Source organism: Otolemur garnettii, unplaced genomic scaffold (assembly GCF_000181295.1).
Source record: "Otolemur garnettii isolate 467f Iridium unplaced genomic scaffold, OtoGar3 scaffold00132, whole genome shotgun sequence".
NCBI lineage: Eukaryota > Metazoa > Chordata > Mammalia > Primates > Galagidae > Otolemur > Otolemur garnettii.
Window position 1 is genome coordinate 4,402,363 of NW_003852527.1, and position 26,604 is coordinate 4,428,966.

Sequence of the window (26,604 nt, forward strand, 5' to 3'; positions counted from 1 at the left end):
CAGCCGTCATTGTTGTTTGGCGGGTCCGGGCTGGGGATTCGAACCCGCCACCTTAGGTGTACGTGGCTGGCGCCTTAGCCGGCTGAGCTATAGGCGCCGAGCCCATCCATCCACTCTTAACTGGTTATGTTTCTTTGAGAACTCAGACCCATATAGCATCTACTTATTTTTCTTTCTTGTAACAGTATTAGTACAATGACCTGCATAATCAGGAAGAATGGTAAAGCCTTTTAATATACAAGCCTATCAGATCATCTTTAGAGTGCTACTCTCCACCTAAAATTATCTACTACTCTTTGTTATTCTTAGAATCATTCAACTTTGAAACGAAGACTTTCTGTATTAGAGCTATCTGTTCTTCACAGGAATATGTTTTGTTTTCACATCCTAATTGTTCAATTAAAAAAAAAAAAGGATTCTTCACTGCAAGGTCATCTTTCCTGAAAACAATAAAACAATTCTGAGACGCCCACAGGATACCTACATTTTCATTTTTTAAAAATAAATTTTCTTTTTTAGACCAGTTTTAGGTTCACAGCAAAAGTGAGCAGAAAGTAGAGAGCTGGCCGTAGTTCCTTCCCCCTCCTCAAACACAGCCTCCTCTGTGGTCAACACATCCCACCAGGATGGCAAAATCAACAAGTTATATTGATGCATCATTTTCAACCAAAGTCCATAGTTTACATTAAGGTTTACTCCCAGTGCACATTCTATGGGCTTTAACAAATGTAATAAGACATGTATCTGCCTTCTCTGTATGACAGTATCATACAGAGAAGTTTTATTGCCTTAAAAATCCCCTGGCTCCATTCATTATCCTCCCCCCTGGCAACCACTGATCTTCTACTGCCTCCTTACTTTCCCAGAATGTCAGATAGTTGGAATCATAGAGTATGTGGTCTTTTCAGACTGGCTTCATATTAGTAATACTAATAGTATTAGCAATAAAATGAATTTAAGTTTTCCCATGTCTTCTCATGGTTTCATGGCTCATTTCTTTTTATCACTAATATTCCATTGTCTGACTATATCACAAGTTACCTATTCACCTACTGAAGGACATCTCAATTGCTCCACATCTTAGCAATTATGTACAATAATTTTTAGAGAATGTTTTCAAGTAATTAGAATTTAAAAAATAATGATGTCAGTCTGGGAGGCTGAGGCAGGAGGATCACTTGAGCTCAGGAGTTTGAGACCAGCCTAAGCAAGAGTAAGAACCCCATCTCTACTGAAATAGAAAAATTAGCCAGGTGTGATGGTGGGTACCTGTAGTCCCAGCTACTCAAGAGGCTGAGGCAAGAGGACTGCTTAAACCCAGGAGTTAGAGGTTTCTGAGAGCTAGGCTGATGCCATGGCACTCTAAGCCTGGGGCAGCAACACAATGAGATCTGTCTCAAAAAAAAAAAAAAATACCATAATAGTGATAGGAAATATTAGAAATAAGAAAATTCTCAAAAGTTTCACATGTCTGGAAAATGGCAAAAGCATTTCAAATAGATAATCATAATTTGTGTTAGCTGGCAATGAAGTTATAGATTACATCTAAAAATGGAACCCCGTACCTACGTATCTTGCATATTACTATACCAGTGCTACTCAAAGAAGGCTGTCCAGGGCAGTGCCTGTGGCTCAAAGGAGTGGGGCGCCGGCCCCATATGCTGGAGGTGGCGGGTTCAAACCCAGCCTCAGCCAAGAACTGCAAAAAAAAGAAGGCTGTCCAGGACAAGATGCGAAACTTTTACCAGAACACCAATGAACACACTGATAGACATTCTATAGTTCATCAGTGTGAACAATTAAGCATTTTGCAGACTGGCCCTAGGCGCATGGACCATACTTTAAGTTGTTTTATATACATGTATCACCTTTAAGAGTTTGGCTTCCTTTCTCAACACTCTAAGAAACTACCTTGTTGAATTTTTATGAATCCTTTTGGATCTGTAACAGAATATATCATTCTCTAGAAATCATTTCCTTTCCTGAATTTGACTAAAATATACACCCCGGTTATGTTCATGTATCTTTGACTCTTCCTTCTTTGTGCCTGTGGCCATCTTCTCAGGCTTTTCCTGCCATCTGAGTAAAGGCATCCTTTAGGTTCTGATCACAGACTTTTTTTTTCCCTGCTCTCTCTTTTTGCTCTTCATATACAATCTCATCACATGTTCCTGAGGTCTCAACCATCATCTCTGTACAGAAGCTCTAGTGGTGATGTTTCTGTAACCCTTGTAGCATCCAGCACAAATCTGTTTGCACATGGTAGATGCTCAGTGTATGTCTATGGGATTGAGAAAGTGGTGAACTGTGTGCACCATTTGGCACTATGATCCACCATGAAGTTTATTTGTTCTTACTGCATTAATAAATGTAATAAAGCAGCACATTTATTCATGAAGTAAGCAAGGCTACTGTATTAAAATATTAAATACCAGCTAAAATCTAAAAATAATAAAATGTAGATGTCTGGAAAAATATTTAAGATAAAAATATTAGAGGCAAATTATTTAACAGTTGCACAGAAATTTATCATCAGAAAGAAAATGATCCTTTTACCTAGATTATTACCTTTTCCTATTGTCAAGAATTGTTCATTTCAAAATTCCATCAAATACGATGAAAAGAGATGACTACAGTCTGCAAATAAATTATATCCTTGATGTTTCTGCTATTGGAACTCAAACAAAAAAGGAAATAAACTTCTTTAAAGCAGCATACATCTAAATTACTCTCCCATAGCCTTGCTAATCTGCCCGGGAGATGCTTCTTTAGTTGCTTTTTATTCCCTTCTTAGGCTCCCCATAATATCTTAAGCTGAATAAAATCTAATTCTCTAGCCATACTCTTCAATTCCTAATAGACATTGTTTCTTCTTAATGATTTCTACAAATAGGTTTTAGAAAACTGAATGTTAACAAAAGCATTCATTTGATGGAAGACAATGATCAGTTTACCATATAATATTAATAGATAATCCTAATATATCATAAGAATGATACTCTGGTTCCCCTGTGGTTAACATGTGTAATACAGAGGTCAGGGGGAAGGAAAGAACACAGCCGTGTGCAAACATGCCACATTAGCAATGCTGGTGTTTTCAGCATAAATTCCAATAATCACAGACTCAGTAGTGCTTGTTTGGCCTCAAGCAAAGTAATTAATCATAGGACAGGCCAGTGTAAAACTGACTATAGAAAATATTGAACATGACAAGATTTAATTTTAGTGACACTCATGCACCAATTAAATAACTGCAGAATGATGCTTTGCTATTTAGGACAGTAGCAGACATTCATATGCTTAGAGTAATCATCAAAACGCTAAGCCAAAAACAAAATACTATATGGTACTGAGGAACTCTGAGTTATTTTTATTTTATTTTTCCTGAAAAGAAGATTAAGTGTAAGTTACTCCCACCTAAGATTTAATGTTTGATGATGGTTTTAATCAGACTGTAGCAGTATTACTGCAGATTAAATGAGCAGATCCTAATTATATCACCAGGCCCAGCACCTGCTCAGAATGTGCCTCTAAGAAAGCTGCAGCATGGGCCAGAGGGAGACGCACATTGACCCCCCAGAAGTCCTCTGATACTCACATGGCACTTGATGGTTTGCAAAGTATGTTTATTTTTCATTATTAATGTTATTTTTTTAAGCAAAAAGATAATTTACTGGAAGAAACCTCAAGGCAGGCTGAGAAGCAGGCCAGGAATAAAGGCAGGAGCTGCAGTCTTGGGGGCTGGAAGCAAAACAACCATCAGTGCTACCCTGCCCTTTATCCTTTACATAACACCACCACACGTCTCTGCATGTGAGTCCTAAGCATTAGAAATGTTAATTAAAAGTACAGAAAACCAAATAGGAGACAACATAACTTAACCACAATCGGATGTATATGTCTTAAAATCAGCAGGGCTATTCCCTCCCTTCAAGTCTGTACAAGACACTTTCTCAGGAAATAAGATAAACTAGTATATTAAACAGATACACACACGTATATGACCATCCTTACAGTGAAAATTCTAAGGAAGTAAAAATCAGAATGGCAAAAGAGATTCCTCAAAGACGACTTATAGAAACACCCACTACTCAGCCTCCCTCACTCCCACCCTCAGTGGTCCAGCTTCCTTCAAAGTGCCTGGGCCCGTTCTTCTCCCAACCCCTCCAGGCCTTAAGCCTGTGGTTAGCACGACCTGCCTTTTGCTTTCACAACCCCTGACCCTCAACCCAGGAGCCACACTCTAGTAAGCCTTCGGTCTCCCTTGCCATATACCACAATGTCCCGCTAACTCTATCTTCCATGTACAGCCTGTTCATTCTACCTCCTCCAAGCCACTCCTCAGACACACCTCTTCTCCCCAGCCACCCACTCTTTGCCACTCTGAGGCCATCATCAGCTCTTACATATTTGTTCTTCATGCCCCTTTAGTGAATCTGGGCTTCTTTTTCTTTATTTTTAAAATGGAGGTGATAATAACACTCATCTTAGGCCAGGCCTGTAATCCCAGCACTCTGGGAGGCTGAAGGAGGAGGATCGCCTGAGCTCACAAATTCAAGATCAGCCTGAGCTGGAGTGAGACCCTGTCTCTAAAAACAGCTGGGCATTGTGACAGGCGCCTGTAGTCCTAGCTACTTGGGAGGCTGAGGCAAGAGAATCACTTCAGCCCAAGAGTCTGGGGTTGCTGTGAGCTAGGATGACATGGCACTCTACTAAGGGTGACAACGTGAGACTGTGTCACAAAAAAAAAAAAACGAAAAAAAACTTGTCTTACTGGTTTCTTCAGATCATTAAATGATGCACAGTAAATGCTCCATTAACAAAAGTTAATATCATTGTTCTTAAAGAGCATGCTGAAGAGGGAACAAGGGATTAAAAACAAGGTTTGATCCCCAAGCACCACATCACACCCCACATGCCAATTATACTACATTGCAATTATTTATTGTCTGTATCTCCTTTCAGACTATAAATTTGTCTAGAAAATAGTAGGTATGTAGCTTATTGAATTTAAAAAAGCATTTATTTCTAATTATATACTCATTTAATAGCCCTTTATACTATTTTAATCCAGGAGTAACTAGGCAGTATGATTATAGAAATACATAGAACACAGATTTTTGTTTTCATTATGGGCTCCATGCCCTTCTCTCAAATCTAAAAATTACATAGGCAGAAGCACATTGAGGCTCTAACGGAAAAGGATGCTCAAATATTTAATTTTCCAAAATGTCATATTTGAATCACTTTACCAACACATATACGAAGCTATGTTAGACAGTCAAGACATCTGCTTCCTTGGCCAGAAAGTGTAGGCGTTTGTGGAGTTTCAAGCTGGAAGTAGCAAATGCCAACCAACGGCTTCCAGACTCACAGGGTGGTCCACAGCCCAGGGCTGCATGCATGAGTCTTATGTGTCCTCACCAACAGAGGGGCTTCCCAGGGCATGGGTAAGAGGCTGACTTATCCCCACCTCTCCCAAACTCACTCAAGCCCACAAGGCACCTAATTTGTCCTGCTATCTCTGGTTCAATACTTCCTCACTCAATTGTGTTCAACAGAACTTTAATGGACTTCTCTAGAGCTTGGCCAGTCACCATCCCCCTCAGATCTTACTGGTAACGGGGTGCACACCTGGTGTGTACCGTATTTTACCTTGCATAATGCACACCTTTTTGCCCAAATTTTGAGCAGAAAAATAAGGATGTGCATTACATATACATGGGTAGTACTAATTCTGTATCTACACAAGTATTTCTGATTATTTTATATGTACGTATTAAAAGTGTAACCCGGCTCGGCGCCTATAGCTCAACCGGCTAAGGCGCCAGCCACGTACACCTAAGGTGGCGGGTTCGAATCCCCAGCCCGGACCCGCCAAACAACAACAATGGCTGCAACCAAAAAATAGCCGGGCGTTGTGCGGGGCGCCTGTGGTCCCAGCTACTTGGGAGGCGGAGGCAGGAGACTCGCTTGAGCCCAGGAGTTGGAGGTTGCTGTGAGCTGTAATGCCATGGCACTCTGCCCAGGGGGACAGCTTGAGGCTCTGTCTCAAAAAAAAAAAAAAAAAAAAGTGTAACCCTATGCTAAAATTCCTGTATAATACAAAAAACAAGTACCTAAATATAAACAAATAAAAATTTGAATTCAAAAACTAAAATGAAAGAATTTTTTCCCTAAAAGTTTAGGCCAAAAACATGCAAGTGCATTACACACAGGGGTGCGTTATACATGGAAAAATATGGTGATTATTAGTTCCTTAAAGGAATAAGCTGAAAGTTTTAAGATTTCAGAAAAGTGGCACCCTGCATATGAACTTAGGGAGGTGGCAGAGGGACGCCTTGGCACCCTCCTGAGGGACATCTTGCTTGTTGGTTAAATAAACCTTAGAAGATGGACAAGGTGGATTGAAAGAACTAGACGTGAGAGGTAGGAAGAATGGTGACTAGCAAAGCTGAGAAGTGCAATGGCGTGGAGGTGAAACAGAGTGTGTTTGAAGGACAGTGTAGCTGCAACATCAGGAACAAAGGGGCGAATGAATGAAGATGAGATGATGTCAAGGCCGCTCCAGGGGTCTGGCAGGCAGACAGCAAGGCACTCTGGAATGCCTGAGCACAGAGGGAAAGTTAGTCATCTACACAATGGTTTGGAAAGGCACAGCCAGGGTAGGAGAGAAGTTACATGGCTACTAGAATATCATAAGCCAAAGAGAGAGAGGAGTTAGATTGATTCAAAAATGAAAAGGTGGGAAAAGATGAAGCCAACAAGTTATTCTGACCTGTCAAAGGTAGTGATCCTAAAGACGAACTGACCGCTCCTCACACCAAAGGCTAGGCAGAGGATGGCAGGAATCCCAGGTTAGCCCAAGGAAGAAACAGCTAACATCAGTGAAAGTCTACTGTGTGTCAGATACTAGCACTCAGTGCTTTAGATACCTTACCTCATTTCAATTCTGCCAACCTATCCCATGAGCTGTGATTGATAGTCATCAATTTACATATGGAAAAAACACAGATTTGTGGTAGTAAAATGACTTGTCTACACTCACAGATAGTGAAAGGAATGGATAACTCCACAAATGTTAATTAAAATAGTACCTATTACTTGCCAGGTACTGTGGGATACAATGGTGAACAGATAAATACAGTTCTTGGCGCTAGATTCAAATTCAGATCTGACTCCCAAGCTTATCTCTTCCTTCCTTCCAGTACTTCTTTGCACTTTTATAAAAGAAGTCTCTGGTCTAACTCAGTTACAGCATTTGACTAATACTATGCTGCTGGGAGACCTAATGCAGCCCCACGGAACCGTTCCCCTCCTCCCCCTCCTATCCTCCTAAGACAAAGAACATAAAAGACTCACCTAGTTAGCCCTACCCTTGAAGTTCATACCAAAAGACCCTAACTCACCAAAGCCCTCTGGGCAATTTACTCACCCCTACAGCCCCATATAAGAGAGGTCTCTAACTATCCCCAGGTGCAGACACCATCTTAGCACTGTCCAGGCAGGTTGCTGTTTCTTTCCAATAAGCCTGATCTAAACTCTCTCCCTCCCAGGCTCCATTCCAGGCATCCTCAAACTGCGGCCCCTCGAGGACATTTATCTGGCCCATCGTGTGTTTTTGCCTCCACTGCCTGTCCTGCTTAGCAGCCAACTCGTCCCAGGGCCCACAGTCAGGCCCTCCAACGGTCTGAGGGACAGTGAACTGCCAAATCCCTGTTTAAAAAGTTTGAGGACTCCTGCTCCATTCCCTCAAGGTCTCATTTCTGGGTTCAGCTGCTTATAGCTGTCATATGCCATCCCCATACTGCTAAAATTAAGCCTAAAATTTTTATTATTTTTTTTTATAAAAAGCATTATTACTTGGCTGAAAATGTGTTTTTATATTTTACCTTTTTTTGTCTTTTTTTTCTTTTTGAGACAGAGTCTTAATCTGTGACCTGGCTTGGGTGCCATGGCATCAGCCTAGCTCACACAACCTCAAACTCCTGGACTCAAGCCATGCTCCTGCCTCAAACTCCTAGGTACCTGGGACTACAGGTGCCCACTACAATGCCTGGCTAATTTTTCTATTTCTTGTAAAGGCAGGGTCTCTCTTGCTCAGGCTGGTCTTGAACTCCAGAGCTCTAGCAATCTTCCTGCCTTCGCCTCTCAGGGTGCTAATATTATAGGTGTGAACCAGCACACCCAGCCTACACTTTCTTTTAAAAGGTTGTTGACCACAGGAAGTCATAGTACTTTCACTCAACTCCTCACTCATTAGTCACATTTTAAGAAAAACTCTCAGGTCAATATAAAGGAATAGTTTATATCAAAGCTTGGCCTTTATCACTCTTGTAGTCCCACCTTCCCTAAATCAGAACACCAATTACTTTAGCTTCAAAATAAACTGCTAGATATCAGAGTATAAGAATCTAATTACATCAAAGTACTTAATTAACTTGAACAGATCACATAAGAAAGGAAAAAATCCATATGTAATTCACATATTTTTCATACTTAGGATCTTAAGAATTAAAATACACATGGAATTATACCAACAATTAGAAAACACTTCTTCATTCACTTAAATACTTATTAAGCAATTATAAAGCACAAGGCAATATTATAAGAGTTTTCAGAGACAAAGAAATTACTAAGACAAAATGCTGTTTCCAGGTATTTTAGGGTGGTAGAGCATAGGACAAAGAAAACAAACATAATTTTCATTTAGAGCATATGGCTGATAGGAGACAGTTTTCCACGGGTCTCTTGGATTTCTGCATATTGTGAGGTAAGTGCCTTTTGTTCTAAACTTTCTTTTTAAGGATGTTTCTACAGCCTTCCAGAACAAAGGGCAGGTTTGCTTACAATCATAGAACAATGTCTCTTTGCAGTGCAAAGGGTAGGCATGCTCAGTGCCCAGTATAATAATGTCTCTCTCTATAGCAAAGGACAGACATGTTTACCACCCACCATAAAAGATTCTTGTTCTCTGATTTCAATGATCCTTTCCTGTAACACAACCCACTCTGTGTGCAATAATGTAACTTGGCCATCTTTGCATCATCCTGTGGGAATTGGGACTTTGGAAAAAATGCTCTGACTCAGAAAGTGCTGTGATTGTAATAAGCTATCTTTTGTTTCTGACTTAAGGAGTCTTGAGTCTTCTACCAACATGCATAATACTGTGGTAAGCTGATCAGTTAGTTTGCAAGTAAGATAAAATCAGTCGCTTGATAGTTCCTGACAGTGGTAGGCTGCAATAAATTCTTCCCCTTCTTCCATCCATGCCCTTTAGTATACCTCTCCTGCTAACTCTGGGCTTGGCCTTGTCACTTCCTTGGCTAAAGAGATATTAGCAAACATTACACAAACAAAAGTCTGAAAAGAACCTGTACATTGAGATTTGCACTCTTGCCATTCTGAGAATTTAGTTGTCATGTGAAAAAATCTAGGATTAGCCTGTTTGTGAGAAATAAATGGCCCAATTTCCCTTATCACCTCAGCCAACAGCCTCCTAATCAGTAGACATGTAAACAAGGCCAGCTTAGATCCTCTAGCCTCCAACCAAGCCTCCAGTTAATCACTAATGCAAGAACAAATCCAGCAAAGATCAACGAGCTGGCAGACTAGAAGAACTATTTGACTTCTAAGTTTAGGGATGGTATGTCATTACAGCAAAAACTATTTAATAAAGATACTGTGGTACAAAGCAAAAATTACTTCCAGTATAATATCAACATTGCAAGCTCCACAGGGTGTAGTCTATGCCTGGTTCACTATTGTAACTCCAGCACTTAGCACAGTGCCTGGAAAAGAGTTAAATGTTAATTGTTCCTACTTTGTTTTGGTTTCTCCATCTGAACAATTAGTGTGCAAGTCGTTGAAATTTTATTTTACAAGCAGGTTGTGAGACTGAAGCAACTGTGTGTGGATCCAGCAGGGCACATAGCTTAAATGGAAAAATTTGGTAGTCTGGGACACAGACGGGTGATAATCAGCTGTTCTACTCAGTATCTGGCAGTCTTTGGACAAGTAATTAAAACCATTACATTTTAGTTTCTTCACCTGCAAAATACAAATGAAATTTTCATCACAGGTCTGTAATAGGTATCATAGCCAAAGTATAAGAGACATTATGGCTGAAGACATGAAAACCTAAGAATAGCCGCCTAGGAATAGCAGCCTGTCAAATACCAACAAGTGAAATGGTTTCTCACACCTGCGTGCATGCACTCTCACACCTTCTCTCCTCGCTCTCACACACATAAACATATGCACAAAATCAAACCATTTCCCAAAGTCAAATTCAAAACCCAATAGGCAGAGACCTAAGTGGAGAGAAGCTAGCTCCAAGGCTATATTATGGCCTATAAAAAGACAAAACTCATTATATAATGTCCACGCAATCTAAAGTGTTTTGTTGATTCAAAGCCCCTCTGAATAATATAACCTTTCTGGAAGATTAATACCTGACAATGTGAGGGTGTGTAAAATGTATCATTATATTAATGGAACTACAAGATTACTTTACAGATATTCTGCTTCATTTCAGCAGTTTAGAATTAAATCTCTACTTTTTATTTTAGAAACAGACATTTCAAATAATTGCCTCTTTATCCTCTACATTACTCAGTTTTATCACATTTAAAGCAATTTTTAAAAAAGGTTTCTTTTATAATTTGGCATCTTAGAAAATTCCCTGTGACTGCTGGTTGGCAGAGGAATACAGAGGATATTATTTCTTAAACATCAGAAATAAGATTATTGAAAATATCCAAACCAACCAACAAATTGCCCCAGGGTCTAAGTTGGTTTCTGTATCATTTAGAGACTTTGGTGACAGAAATTTTCTAAAACATAACTGCTGAATTTATATTCTCATTTATAGAGAGATTCATACTGCTTTGTTTCAAAAGCATAACCTAACCACTAGTTAGCTAAAATAACATTGAAAAATAAATTAAATAATGATAAATAATTAAAATCATGCATATTTTCAGAGATTAATACTTCAAAAAACTGTAGTTAATAATTGTCCAGGTTTGCTTTCTTATATCCACATAAGAGGTAAAACAGCATGCTGGTTAAGAGTCAAATGTGATTTAAATTCCAGATCTGACACTGAGGAACTGCGTGACTTCTAATTTACCCTGTGAGTTATCACAAATTACACAAATCTGAGTCTCTCAGATTCAGTTTCCTTATTATGCAAAAATGATATTCCTTATTCATTTTCTTTATAAATCATGTGCATTTATGTTTGTACAAAGGGCTGTTGTGAGGATTAAATGATATATGCATACAAAATCCTTTGTCCACCCCTGAATCACAGGAAGTGCTAAGTAAGTGGCATTTAACAAGCTATAACCATACTGTACATTTTCACTTTCATAAAGCAACAATCTTATCACTACATCGCATTGGCTGCTGGGAGCCAGACTCCAAAGTTCTGCTAAACAAGCCAATGTGTCTTCACCCACATGTGTCAACCATAAAGGTCCATTAGGCCAATGCATGTCTGTTCCTGAAGCAAATAATTAGGAAGCATTAAGAACACATAAAGAAAATTCAAAGTCAGAAATACTACATGCATTTAGAAGCATTTTTATTTTAACAAATTGTATTACAGACTGTGTTTTTCTGATCCTGAATCCACAAACATCCCTCCCCCAGCCCACATCCCCATATGGAGCGCCACAGTGCCACGTTTTCTCACGCTGGTAAAGTGCCAAACGCCCCTCCTGAGACGCCAGGAGAGGTGGTCTGCTCTCCGTGAGGGACACCCGGCTGTCCAGCCCAGGGAGCACCCCAACAGGACCCAGGAAAGAACGCAGGCCCCCAGTGTTCGCAACCCTGGAGGCGCCCAGCTAATTGTGTCGCGGTTGAGAGAGGTCCAGAAACACTGCCGTCCTCTGCTCATCAACACCGCAACTCGGAGACTTACCCGGAAATAGTCGCTGCACGCTGCCAGGACCGCCTTGTGCGCGTGGAATTTCTGCTCCTCGGCGATCAGGGTGACATCGCAGAGGATGCCGTCACTCCTCTGCTGGTTCAGTGCCGCCAGGACGCTGTCGTTGTGAGATTCCGAGTGACAGAGCCTCTGGCCTGTCAGCATTTCCTGAATACTACAGAGGAGAGCAATCGAGTCAGCATCCTTCCTCCTGCCGGCCCTGCTGCCCAGACCCGCACGCACACGCACACACACACGCGCGCGCGCACTGACTCCCTCGGCACACACACACACACACACGCACGGACTCCCTCGACACACATGTACGCACGGACTCCCTCCACACGCACACACGCACTGACTCTCGGCACGCACTGCCTCGACACGCACGCACGTACTGACTCCCTCCACACGCACACACGCACTGCCTCGACACGCACGCACACACTCCTTCGACATGCAAACACGCACGCACTGCCTCCACACACACATGCTAACTCCCTTGACATGCACACACTGACTCCCTCAACATGCACGCGGCTCCGACGTGCTGGATTTGCACGCCCTTTCCAGGCCCACTTCCTTTCTCTCCATCATTTTCCTGCTCTCCTTTCTCTGGTTCCCTCCTTCTTCTCAGCCGCACCCCCCCCCCCCCCCCGCGTCTTAACTCTCTTTCACTGAAGCCTCTTTGTAAATGTGTGTGTGTCCGCCTGTGTCTGTGTATTAGCCCAGGTGTGTGGGCGCATAAGCCTCTGCATCTGGACCCAGGCCCTCCTCTGAGAGTATCTGTGAGCGCAAAACTTTCTTAGATGTGTGTTTGGAGTGTGTGCATGTGTGTATGTGTCCCTTCCTGCTCTGTGACCCACTCACTCCCTGACTCCTCCTCCACCTTTGTACCTTCCCACAGAACACAATACTCTGTTAAGAAATACAAGAAAACTGAGCAATCATTACTTAGGACGAAAAGGGCCACAAGTGATCATTCCATATAAAAGGCAATTAAACCATAAGAGATTATTATTAAACTTGGGAAATTATGTACCACAAGAAGAACAGTAAAAGAAATCTCACTGTAAATGAAAACAAACTTAAAGCTGAAAGTAAAATTCATCTATATTGTCAGCCTTCAATGTATATGTGTGAACTTTATACCAGATTTATAAATGACTACACAATTTCATTTTCTATTTTGTGAGATTGCTAATGCCATAAACACAAAATATAACTGAATTTATAGACAGCTGTGGACAATTCCAGCTTTTATCAAAGAAAATTTCCAAAGTTCTCTAAGGTCTTGGCACTGGTATTGGACTAAGATCTATGCCAACTAACTACTCCCAGAACCAGAACAAGGGCCATCAAGCCCTGTTTCTGGCCAGTGGCCTCTTCTCAAAGCTAAGTAAAGATGCCAAACGAGTGTCTCTCTCCCCTCCTGGTCCCTCTCTCAGTGTGAAAGCCGCCCAGGGAGCCAGAGGCACCACTAGTCTAGTCTGCAAGGACAGGTTATTTGACCGAGCTCTGCCTGTGGTGCCAGTTGGCTGATAAATGACAATTAAGTACAAATCACCACCTTAAAATTAACCAAATGCTTCCCATAAAATGCCAGAGTGCATCAGCAATAAGCTTGATTGGAACGTGTGGAAAGAAAAAAAAAAGTTTACAGAAGGGGATGCTATAAGAAGTTCTCATTGGAAAATGGGAGGATTATTTTCTGTTGTAATGTAGCAGTGAGTTTTCAAATCATTACTGTCATTGAATATTCATGTGGTGGCTCAAGTCATGGCAGACTTTAAAAATCAGTAGTTGAAAACCACATTCAGTAACAGTTTTTAATAAATTCTATGCAAAACTCAGAATGGAGATTAATTAGCACCACTTAGTTAAAGAAATGTGGGAATAGAATAGTAATAGAAATACTATATCAGCTAAGCAAAGCTTTAGGATAGTCTTTGAAAAATCTTTCCTAAAACAATGCCATTTTTATATATTTAATAACCACATAATGCTTACCATGCTCCATAAACTATTCTTAGTGAGTTATAATGATTAATCCACTTAATCTTTAGAACAACCTTAAGAGACAGGTACTGTTATAATCTCATTTTACAGGTAAGAAAACTGAAGGTCCTAGATCAGGCATTTTTTGAGACCATATCACCAAGAATACAATAATGTAAATCCTCTTTCTGCTTAAAAAACAAAAAAGAAAAAGATAATCTATAAAGAAAATCTCAAAAACACTTGAGGGGGAAAAACATCACAAAAGTCCCTATTAATTTTATATTTATATTATATACAATCAATCTCAAAATCAGCCTTTTAGAATAATATATGTGAACATAACAACATGAGATAACAGTAAGAAATGTTTGAAATCATGCTTCAAAAACATTTATCTGGCTCGGCGCCTATAGCTCAACCGGCTAAGGCGCCAGCCACATACACCTAAGGTGGCGGGTTCGAATCCCCAGCCCGGACCCGCCAAACAACAATGATGGCTGCAACCAAAAAATAGCCGGGCGTTGTGGCGGGCGCCTGTGGTCCCAGCTACTTGGGAGGCGGAGGCAAGAGACTCGCTTGAGCCCGGGAGTTGGAGGTTGCTGTGAGCTGTAATGCCACGGCACTCTACCCAGGGGGACAGCTTGAGGCTCTGTCTCAAAAAAAAAAAAAAAAAAAACATTTATCTTCTTACTGTGACTAAAAGTTTGGGGATAGAAAATAGATCGTAATTATCATAACCTTAGAAAGTATATTTGAAACTTTCATAACTTCTTTTCTCTCTTTTTATATCACCTTAAATGTTAAATAAATGTATTTTGAAGTTTCATTTGTAGTGGAACAGAAGAATATATTAAAATAATTGCCTTAAAATGTTTCCTTACTCATTTTCCAAATATAGTGCCACAATTCCTCCCCTTATTATTAAGACTGAATCAGTATTTGCATTTTAGATGTCTATTGAGAGTGAATAAATCTTGCCAGAGAAAGAGCAGCTGTAAACTAAAATTTGGCAGAGAATAAAAGGCTCAGCTTTGAAACAATAGTGATGCTGCACAATTTCACAGGATCATTCAGCTGCGCTTGGAATATTCAAGCTTAAAGAAAACAACATGCTAAATATTTAAGACAACACTTGGCATAAGATCCCAAATATTTTGGAACCAATATGTTAGGAATCCTTAAAAGCAGAAACAAATACTCCAACATTTGGCAAGAAATAAAGGCTTATTAATCAACAAATCATTATTGTATTCTGAGAGTAACTTCCCACTCAACTCTCAGATGTAAATCTACAAAAGACCTCAACTTTCTAAACATTAAGGCACACGGAGCCACAGAACACAGACTGAAGGCAACAGGCCCATTTTGCCAAGTCAGTAACCATGAACTAGGGAGGAGATGAATCAAAGACCTTAACATGCAACGTCTAAATTAAGATGGGGAGCAGTCACATGTGTACAAACAGCTCCCTCAGCAACTGTAACATATACTGAATTAACAAACTCAACCTCCCAACTTAAAGCAATGTCCCTCCACTACTTGAGACACAAAGAAAAAGGAAGGAAAACCATATCCTAAAATTTCTAAATTATTGGAAAAAAGACATAAAATGGGAGCCACATTTCTCAAGGAAATAAAGATTTGAGCATCTATGCTAAAATTGGAAAAGATCTTCTGTAGAAGCAATGCTGCCACCTCAAAATTCATAGGTAAATGCAGAGAGTGTCCTGGCTTCCCCCAGTGCAATGCAATATCCAATACTGTGCCACTGTGGCTACTGAGCACTCAAACTGTGACTCGTCCAAAAAATGCACACTGGATATGTCAAAGATGACATAAAGAATACAATGCAAAATATCTCATTCATGTTTTGGTATTGAGTACATATTTATAATATTTAAAGATAATTAAATAATTAAAGAAATATACTGTTAAAATTAATTGTATCTATTTTTCATCTTTTTTTAATGTAGCTTCTTAAAGTCTTAATATACATATGCTTCCCATTATGGTTCTGCTGGACAGTCTGCAAGTTCATAATGGGATATGTTACTCTATTTTTTTCCATCTGAACTTTGTAAGGATTCTAGGCGAGCTCCATGATGCTGCCAATGAGGACTGCAGTGCCTGGATCTCACATGGCCCAGACGCCCTGAACAGCAGATTGCTTTTTGTAATGCCAAGGAACAGCCGTTTGATGAGCCATATGTCAGTATTAAGTAGTGGGGAGATCAGTAAATGAAGTCTCAAGGAACAGGACTATTCATGACTTTAAGCCTTGATGTTCCTCTGGAATTAATTACAAAGACTAACAAACCAAACGCAGAGTGTGATACTCCTAGCATTGTCCACCCTACTCACAGTGAATCACTGCTGTAGTCCAAGTCGTTACTGTGAGTTCCTAGAGTTCACATTTTCGGTCACAGAAATCCCACAGGGTCTCATTTTCATAGAATAAATTTTGACTGAGTTCATTCAACTTTTAAGATGTTAATTCCAAAACAGCTACATGGTTTTAAACATGTGCATTCAAATTTAAAAATTCAAGTCAATTTCTGTATCAATGTTCACCTACTACTGAGATATAAAAAAAGTATGCAAGTAGTTTTCAAGTAAAACTACCAATAAGGTGTTACATACTTACATATTAAAAACAGCACAAAAATTTTTATCTCTTAAATAAACTACGCAAGAAAGAAAAAATCTGTTATCAGATTCATGCATGTTATCTCAAGTCTATGGGTGAACTGTATACTACGTGTCCTCATCACTTCAATCATACATTGAAAATATTTTTACATAAATTAAATATATTAATATTTTAAGCCAGGTGCTGTGGTTCATACTGTAATCCTAGCACTCTGGGAGGCCAAAGCAGGTAAGCACAGGAGTTTGAGACCAGACTGAGCCAGAGCCAGGGCAAGACCTTGTCTCTAAAAAAATAGCCAGTCATCATGGCAGGTGCCTGTAGTCCCAGCTACTCGGCAGGCTAAGGCAAGAGAATCACTTAAGCCTAAGAGTTTGAGGTTGCTGTGAGCTGTGATACCACAGGATTCTACCAAGGGTGACAAAACGTGACTCTGTCTCAAAAGATATCTATCTGTATATTTTAATATTTTTAAAATTATATTTAAGTGGGCAACTAATTAAAAGATCTTATAATAAAAATTACTTTTATTTTTATAGAACACATTATAATTTATAAATACTTCCATTGTTTGTAATAGCAATGGTATAATAACAAGCAAAGAGGATAATAACATGCTTAGAGAATGACTGAATGCTAATGAAGATGATGCAGAAAGAAAATAAATTGTAAATGAACAGTTTTGTGTCCTTCCTTTCCTCATTCATCCACCTAGCAAATATTTCTTCAGCCTGTGCCAGGTCCTGTGCCAGGTACTAGGGTAACATGGTGAGTAAGTCATATGTGCTTGCCGCCCTCAGGGAACATTCAGTCTAGTGGAGAAGTTACACATTAATCAAATAATCTGGCCTTCCCAAAGAAGTAATATTTGAGCTGCAGCCTGAAGAATGAGAACAAATTACCCTGGTAAAAAGGAAAGAGAAGGTTTTTCCAGGCAGGAGAACAGTGAAGCTATGATCCTTGCCGCGGGACCCAACATAGCCCTTACACAGTGTTCATGAATGTTTATGCTGGAATCCTGAAGACAAAGGAGAGTGAGGCACAGGTGAGGCCTGGGCAGCAGAGGCCAGCTCACTTGTGCAGAGCCACCTTATCCTAAGGATAATGGGAAGTGACTTTGCTGTGGCTGTAGTTCAGATGAGTGACAGACTTGGGCCTTGGACAAGATCATGGGGACAGGGTTTTAGAGAGGTGAATGGGTACGAAAGCTATTTGAAGGGAAAACCTACAGGCCTTGGTGATGGACCAGATATCATGAGTGGGAAGATTCCCAGGAAGACACCTACATTTCTGGCTTATACCGCTTGCTATTCCCAGAATAGGAAACCAATGGAAAAGGATTAGAATTGCAGAAGACAAAGAGGATGAATTTGGTTTGGGACACATTAAATTTGAGTTGTCTTTAAGACACCCAAGCATAGAAGTCAAACACATAGTCTGACTAATGAATCTGGAGCTCATCCTTGGCTAGAGACCTCCATCTGTGGCTCATGTGCACAGAGCAGGTAACAGCAGCACACTGGTTCTCAAGCATACAGCTGAGAGACAGCCAGCAGGCAAAGACATGCAGCTGCTGAGAAGATGGGATTCAGAGCACGGGGCAGGGCAAGGCTTGGTTATGGGAAAACACCGTCACTGGAGTGGCAAGAAATAAATGAACCAGAAACACATATTAAAACTCCAGGCAGGGCTTGATTTGTTGAATCTAAAGATTTTGTGGAAACAGAGGACATGGAACTATGGACAGTTGGGTTGATCTGAATTGCAACTGTCAGATAAAAAAGAGTCGCAAAGTTAGTGAATTCGAAAAGACAGTTTTATTTCTAAGGGAATTGTGTCCTACAGGCAGGAGGCAAGCCTCACGCCAAAACCATAAAAGCCACGAATCAACACTGTAAAATGACTGTTCTACCCAAAGTGATCTACAGGTTAGTGCAATCCCCATCAAAGCACCAATGTCATACTTTGAAGAATTTGAAAAAATAGTACTTCATTTCATATGGCATATGGAACCAGAAAAAAACTCTGAATAGCTAGTACAACTTTAAGAAATAGGACAGTGCAGTGGCTCACACCTGTAATCCCAGCACTCCGGGAGGAGGGGGAGGATGGATTGCTTGAGAACACAGCCTTTACAGAGTGTTCATGGAACACTAATGCTGGAACCCTGAAGATAAAGGAGAGTGGGGCACAGGTGAGGCCTGGCCAGCAGAGGCCAGCTCACTTGTGCAGGGCCAGCTTATCCTAAGGACAATGGGAAGTGAGTTTGAGTTTGACACCAGCCTGAGCAAGAATGAGACCCCATCTCTACTAAAAATAGAAAAAATAGCCAGGCATTGTGTTGGGCACCTGTAGTCTCAGCTACTTGGGAGGCTGAGGCAGAGGATTGCTCAAGCCCAAGAGTTTGAAGTTGCTGTGAGCTATGACGTACCACAGCACTCTACCCAGGGTGACAAGTGAGACTCTGTCTCAAAATAAATAAACAAATTAAATAAAAATAAATCTGAAGGCATCATGTTAGCTGACTTCGGGCTATTTTGCAAGTCTACTGTAATCAAAACACCATGGTACTGGCACAAAAATAGAGATATATCTCTATGGAATAGATAGAGAATCTAGAGATGAACCTAGCCACAAATTACCATCTGATCTTTGATAAACCAAACAAAAACATCCGCCAGGGAAAAGAATCTCTATTTAATAAATGGTGCAGGGAGAACTGGTTAGCCACACATAGAAGACTGAAACTGGACCTGCACCTCTCACCACTGAGAAAAATTGATTGTCACTGGATAAAAGATTTAAATCTAAGACATAAAACAATAAAAGTTTTAGAAGAAAATGTGGGGAAAATTCTTGACAGAATTAGCCTGGGAAAAGGATTTATGAAGAAGAACCCCTTGGCAACTGCAGCAACACCAAAAATAAATAAATGGGATGTGATCAAACTAAAAAGCTTCTGTACAGCTAAGGGTACAACAACTAAAGCAAACAGACAGCCTTTAGAATTGGAAAAGATTTTTGCATGCTATGAATCTGACACAGGACTGGTAACTAGAATCTACAGAGAACTCAAATTAGTCAGCAAGGAAAGAGCAAACAACCATATTTATAAATGAGTAAGAGACATGAACAGAAACTTCTGATGACAGATGAATGGTCAACAAACACATGAAAAAATGCTTACCATTCCTAATCATCAGAGAAATGCAAATCAAAACCACTCAAGATATCACCTAACTCCAATGAGGACAGCCCACGTCACAAATTCCCCAAACTGGAGATGCTGGAGTGGATGTGGAGAGGAAGGAATGCTTTTGCACTCCTAGTAGGATTGCAAACTAATGAAATCTCTACAGAAAAAAGTATGAAGAATCCTCAAAGAGCTAAAAATAGGCTTCCATTTGATCCCGTAATCCCATTACTAGGCATCTACCCAGAAGAAAAAAAATCATTTTAAGACAATGACATTTACACTAGAATGTTTATTGTAGCTCAATTCACAATCACCAGGCTGTGGAAGCAACCCAAGTGCCCATCAACCCAGGAATGGATTAACAAACTGTGGTATATGTATACTGTGGAGTACTATTCAGCAAAAAGAAAAGATGGAGATTTTACATCTTTTGTGTTTACCTGCATGGAGTTGAAACACATTCTTAGTAAAGTATCACAAGAGTGGAGAATAAAAGTATCCAATGTACTCAGTACTAATATGAAACCAATATATAAACAACAGAAGAAAAACACAAGTGTATTCTAGGGAGAGAGAGGGGAAGGAGAGGGGAGGGGAGAAGAGGGAGGGCAACTGGTGGGATCCCACCTTAAGTGCACAATGTGAGGGTGTTCAGCACACCCCCCAGGTAAAGGGCTAAACAACAACTTGAACTTTACTTTAGAAAATAATGTAACCTAAACATTTGTACCCTCATATTAATCTGAAAAAACCAAAACAAAACAAAAATCCTTTATAGCTATAGAAGAAGAAAAGGAGAGAAAGAAGAAGTAGGTAATAAATGTTAAATGGGGTATTAGGGTAGACGTATTCAATGGGACATAAGAGAAGTTCATGAATATTCATGAGGAAACCCATACACATAAGCATGAGGTTTACCTGTAAGTAACACAGAAACATACAATCCATGTTCTCCTTGAGGGTGGAGATTTAACATTTAAGTGCATTGTAATTTGGTCCCACATATAAGAAGGTGAAATTTAGGGCCCAAGTCCATGAACTACACACCCACAGGAGACAGGCCTGAACTTGTTGGCAGCTGGCTGTCATCCACTTTATGGTGTAAAAGAAGAGACGTTTCAGAACCCTAAAAGCAGAAGGAGGGCCCTGGTGGTCAGATGAAGTAAGGAGTGATCTGGCCTTTTGTTTCTCTCAAGCTGGTCTCTAATAAAGTCTAATAACGATCAGTAACACATTGGGAATGAAAGTAAATGACATATGACCACTCTTGCATCCCGCCACAGCTGAGAGCTTTAATTGGTGTTTTCAGACAAAAGAGGGTCTGTTAGTCTGTTGAAAAGGTTCAGGGCTTTTAGTCCTCAGGGTCTTCTCAAGAAGTGACAGAATCTAAGCAAGAGTGATAGGATCTAAACTGGATAAGAAGGGAAATGAGGGAAATGTTGGTAGAAAGTAGCAGGGCCAAGAGCTAAGACAGAGGCTGCAGTGAGGTCAAAGTGGAACCACAGTGGAGGAGAGACATCAACAGGCCAGAAGGCTGGGGGCCATGGTGAGAGAGAAGCAGGTGATGCAGCAATTTCAGAAACAGAGCAGCTCCTGGGAATGAGAAAGACCAAGGTGGGAGCATGGAGCAGGTGGAGAGAGAGAGAGCTGTGGACACAAACAGGCTGAGGGGGCAGATCTTCCCTGCCAACACTGAACACCCTGGGAGGTCGTAAGGGGCTTGTGATGGGGAGGAAGGTGGGAAGTCAGGTGCCAAAGTGCTAGTGCATGAGGGGAAGTGAGCTGACCACAGTAGGCAGAGGAGAGGGTGAGGGGACCGGGGCAGGCACCACCTTCACAAGAGTGTGTCTTTGTCGTTTTTCTTCTTGTGGCTTTCCCGAACTACCACCTTGAGGAATAATGATCTAGAAGCAAGACTATGTCTAGAGGTGACAGCAATCTCTCTACCCATCCCTGAAATACATGAGATGTGAGGAATAACAATGGCACCACTTGAGGGGCTAAAAGGGAAGTGGTCCTCACAGGACATCAGATTTCAGTGAACACTTTTTTGGGGAGAGAGAGAACATGTGATTATACTGCTACATGTAGTTTCACATGACACAGAGGGAAAGTCTGAGATGTGGGAAAGGAAGTCTCTGGGTTGAGGCCTAGAAGGAAAGACCATTCATTCTAACAATGGTTCTGCTGTGGAAGACAGATGATGGTAGGTGAGAGCTGATTAATAAAAACAAGGATGGCCAACTTAAAGTAAAAAAAAAAAAAAAAAAAAAAAAACACTTTAAAAATACACTAGTATCAGTAACCAGAAATAAATAACTTGGCCAAGGTGGTGGCAAACAGACACCATAGTCTCCATGTGCTACACTGGCAGGACGCCAGACCTATAGCAGGGTTTCTCAGCCTCACTGCTACTGATATTCTGGGGAAATCGATTTTTGCTGTGGGGTTATGCCTTGTGCATTGTAAGATATTTATGAGGATTCCTGGCCTCTACCCACTAAATGCCAGTTATACACATAGACAATGTTGTTGGACATTGCACCATGTATGCTGGTGGCAAAATCCTCCTCCATTGAAAACCACTGATGGGGAGAGAGCAACAGACTCACGGGGGAGTGCAGAGGCGTCACACCTGCTATGCAATGTCACCACTTCTGAACACATTTTTGGAACTAGTCATCTCTAATAGCTTCAGAGTCATGGAAGGAAGGAAGCTGGTGTCATTGTTTAACAGACAGACCCAATACTTTCGAATATATATATATATTCCTTAAGTTTATCACGTCACTTTTTCTTTGCTCTGAACATCTTTTGACTGTTCCCTGGAGGATGACTCAAATACCTCCAGTGAGAATATTCAAACAAATACCATGCCTCTTCTCATGGGCTGCACACCAGTTTCTGGAAAATGCCAGCCTCTTTGTGCCTGAGGATATTTCCCCCTGCAGACCTCAGTGTACAAAGCACTTCCTCTGGCAGGCATGTTCCTACTGTCCCTGTCCCTACTTTTCCTTCAGGGCACTTTCCACAATTATAGTTGCCTGGTGACTAGTGAGATTATTTGTTAATATCTGGTTCCCCCATAGAATCTACCTGTTAAGAGAGAAGGAATCTTATGTGCTTTATTCATAGCTGGATCCTCCGCCCAGAGTGCTTGACTCAATAAATATCTATTAAAAATCTGAGAATGAGCATTGTACTCCTCAAAGGCGTTAAAGGGGACAATATTCATATATATGTATATATATTATTTCTCTCTCTCTATATATGTAGTTTCCTGATTCTTTTTTCTAATTATATGTCTTTAAGATAGTATACCTTTTGTTCAAAGTAGATGAGCATCCTAAATAATAAAAAGATTTTTATTTAAAGAACCAAAAAAAAAAAGAATCACGAAACATAGATAGGTTTGACCAATAACTAGGTCACAGAGGTTAGTCCTTGTGCCACCATGGTAAATTCACAACAGCTCTGACTAGTTTATTCCTTTGATTGGGTGTTGACCTCCCCACTCTGTGCTGGGTCCTGGCATGGGCAGTGCACCTTTGTCAGGGTTCACCTTCTACAGGGCGTACCTGAGGCAGCATTCAGACGGCATTCTCCAGTAGGGTTCCTCAGGGTGTCAGTCTTAGAAGTTTGCAGAGCAATCAGTCAGCATTCCAGCTGAATAAAACAATAAGAAAAATGAGCACATACAAAACAATGAGCTACATACAAAAAAAGCATGCTCTGGGTCTTCCCGATGCTACAGCTTCAGGATCTTGGGGCAGAATTAGAGTGTTTTACTGTTAACACCAGAACATTCTACATAAGACTCTTAACAAGCAATGGTTCTAGATATTTTTAAGTTTTTCATATCATTAAAGCATCAAGGAGTAGGGAATAAAATGTGTTTGAGATCAACAATAGCTAATTCAATGTTAAAATAAAAATTGAAACATCTGATGGCCAAAGGGAAAAATGAAGATTTGATAAAATAAAGCTATGAAGGCTCTAAACCACAAATTCTAGTTGACATGTCCTCTCAAACACAATCAGTGCAATTAAGTTAAAATCAAGTACCTCTTGGATACATATCTACAGAAATATGATTTCTTATTCAAAGAGAAGATTTCTGAAACTAGATGGAAAAAGTAACACAAAGAGATGATAAAAATTAGTAGGTAATAAAAATGAATTCTTATAGGAGCTTCAAGATTAGCATAATTGAAATACATAATAGAAGGCAGTTACAGGCTTGAAATTGTTCCTTGGCTATATACTTAACTCATTTGGTCCCTGCCCCCACCTTTGCCTTTGTTTTTAATTACTGATGTAACTTTATTTATTTTATTTTATTTTTTTGAGACAGAGTCTCACTATGTAGCCCTCAGTAGAGTGCCGTAGTGTCACAGCTCACAGCAGCCTCAAACTCTTGGGCTTAAGCTATTCTCCTGCCTCAGCCTCCCAAGTAGCAATCACTGATGTAACTTTAAATAGAAAAATAAATTATTTCAATAGTCTGGGACCTGGTCCATGACTACATACTTTACAACTCTCATTAAAGGGTCTAGCTCCCATTTGCCACCCAAGTGGCAAAATTAATTATAATCTGGATAAGCTAAACAGGCTTCCTTCTGTCTCAGTTTTATTTTGAAAAGCAATCACAGGAAGAAATGCTTAGGAACATAAGCTGTGCCTATTTCTGCTGATGTGCAGAAAAGAGAAAGCTGTGATTTGCAATCTGACTCAAATACAGTACATGTTAAATTGTATACACACCCTCAATTGCTAGGATTGCCTAATACTTCCTGCAGTATATCACAACTTGGTTAAATATTCCATTTTATTTAACATTAGGTTATTCTGAGCATTTTCCACAGAATTATATTTTTATCTTTCATTTTCTAATTAAAAATAGAATGTCTATACTTTCACTCATTGCTAATGTAAGTCTTGACAAACCTTAAGTGACCATCATGTTTGATTAATCCATTATGACTGATTAACACAGGCGGTCAGAATAATTAAGGCACTTTGTTTAATTAGCTAAGAGACTTGCTCAGCAACCTAATGTTGCTACAGTTTCTTTCCAGAATCTGGGTTATAAACCCCAGGCTCTTATGGCCTCACACAAACTCCAACAGAGATGGACACTAGAGCTTTAAAATAGCAAGGAATATTTATTATTACAAGGAGGGAAAACACTTTAATCTTTCCAAAAGTCCAATGTTTTATTTAAAACGCTCCTTACAATCAGGTGAATAGAGAACAAAAATCCTATAAGTTAAAATAATCCAAAAGTAAAGGGCACATTTAATTTGATATTTTTCATACATTTTAAACACAATCATCAAAAATCATGAGAAAAAAATCATAAGGGAAATGAAATTCCCTTCTACAGACACTTATTGTTTGGAGATCAATTCATTACATTAGCTCTTCTCTAAAAGAACCTAATTATCTGCTACATCTTTCAAAAGTTAGTGAATCGACACCATTTTAAAGGTGAGTTAAAATGAATTAAGGATGAATCACCACTTAAAAAGGTCAGATGTTTACTTTACTATTTTTATTACCTATTATTTACTATTTGCTACATAGTTACCCACTGTATTAAAATTAAAATTTACAAGCAGATAAGTTTGTTTGCATAAAAATTTCCTTCACAGTTAGTGCAATGTACAGCATGGCCACTTGCGAGATCCAGCCAGGAAGATCTCTACTCCCTCCTCTCACTTCCTTGCACTGTTCCCATACCCGGGACATAAATTACTTCCTAACTAACCAAGGCTCTTAACTCTTCTCATGAGCCCTTCCAGGACAAGTTCACGGACTTAGTTATCTGACCTCATATACAAATGATCAATCTGGTTAGTAATAAAAATGTCAATAAATAAAAAATGAGATTCCATTTCCTTCCAATCACATGGCAAAGAATGATATTGGCAAAGAGAATAAGGAAAATGACATTCGTCCAAGCAGGCCGGGCCAGAGGGCACCTCATGTACCGAGGTCTTCAAATGTGCAAACTCTTAATCCAGAAACTCCACATCTACAAATCCACCATAAGGAAGAAAGTCAGATAAGTATAAAAGGCATTATACTGAAGGGTTGTTTATATAAGCAAAAAATAGAAGTACTGTATGTATGAATAATTAGTTAACTAAGGTCTGCCCTCAATGGAAAACCAAGCTGTAATTTAAAATGATGACATAGATATACACCTATTAACATAAAAAATTTACAAATTAAAAAAACAAATCAAATCAATACAAATTATATTTATTTTTATAAGAATATATATCACTATATGAAGTCTCTTATTTCAATTATCTATATTTTCTTATGTTTCTATAATAAACATGCACATTGAATCTATGTAATCAAAAACAAGGATAAAAGAGAAAAGGAGGTTTCTGTGTCCTAAATCCAGCACTTGCCAGCCACATAACCTTAGGCAAGTTGGTTAATTTTAGTATTCAGTTTTTGTCATATATAAAATTAATATTATAATAAATCATACCACTCAGGGCCAGTATGAGGATAAAATTAAAAGCAAAAGGACTTTGAAACTGAAAAGTACTCAGTAAACATTGGTTGTCATTGCTACCTGACATAACATGCTATAAAAGACAGTTCTGCAAAGAGGCTGGGGGAAAAACCCTAATGGACTCTCAGGTGACATTAAGAAAAGTGTGGGGGCTCGGTGCCTGTGGCTCAAGTGGCTAAGGCGCCAGCCACATACACCTAAGGTGGCGAGTTTGAATCCAGCCCGGGCCCATCAGAGAACAATGATGGCTGCAACCAAAAAAAAAAAAAAGAGCCGGGCGTTGTGGCAGG

The 26,604-nt window shown here is 39.8% G+C and overlaps 1 protein-coding gene across 1 annotated transcript in view; it reads right to left on the minus strand.

Annotated features, from left to right (window-relative positions):
• KLHL32 (kelch like family member 32) overlaps window positions 1–26,604 on the minus strand; it is a 167,051-nt gene that overhangs the window by 104,937 nt on the left and 35,510 nt on the right. Inside the window, exons 2-3 of the mRNA XM_012810385.1 lie at window positions 23,358–23,445; window positions 11,930–12,110 (exon numbers count right to left, since the gene is read on the minus strand). Coding sequence (XP_012665839.1) covers window positions 11,930–12,110; window positions 23,358–23,380 — 204 coding nt within the window. The 5' untranslated portion in view covers window positions 23,381–23,445. The remainder of the gene's footprint in view (window positions 1–11,929; window positions 12,111–23,357; window positions 23,446–26,604) is intronic.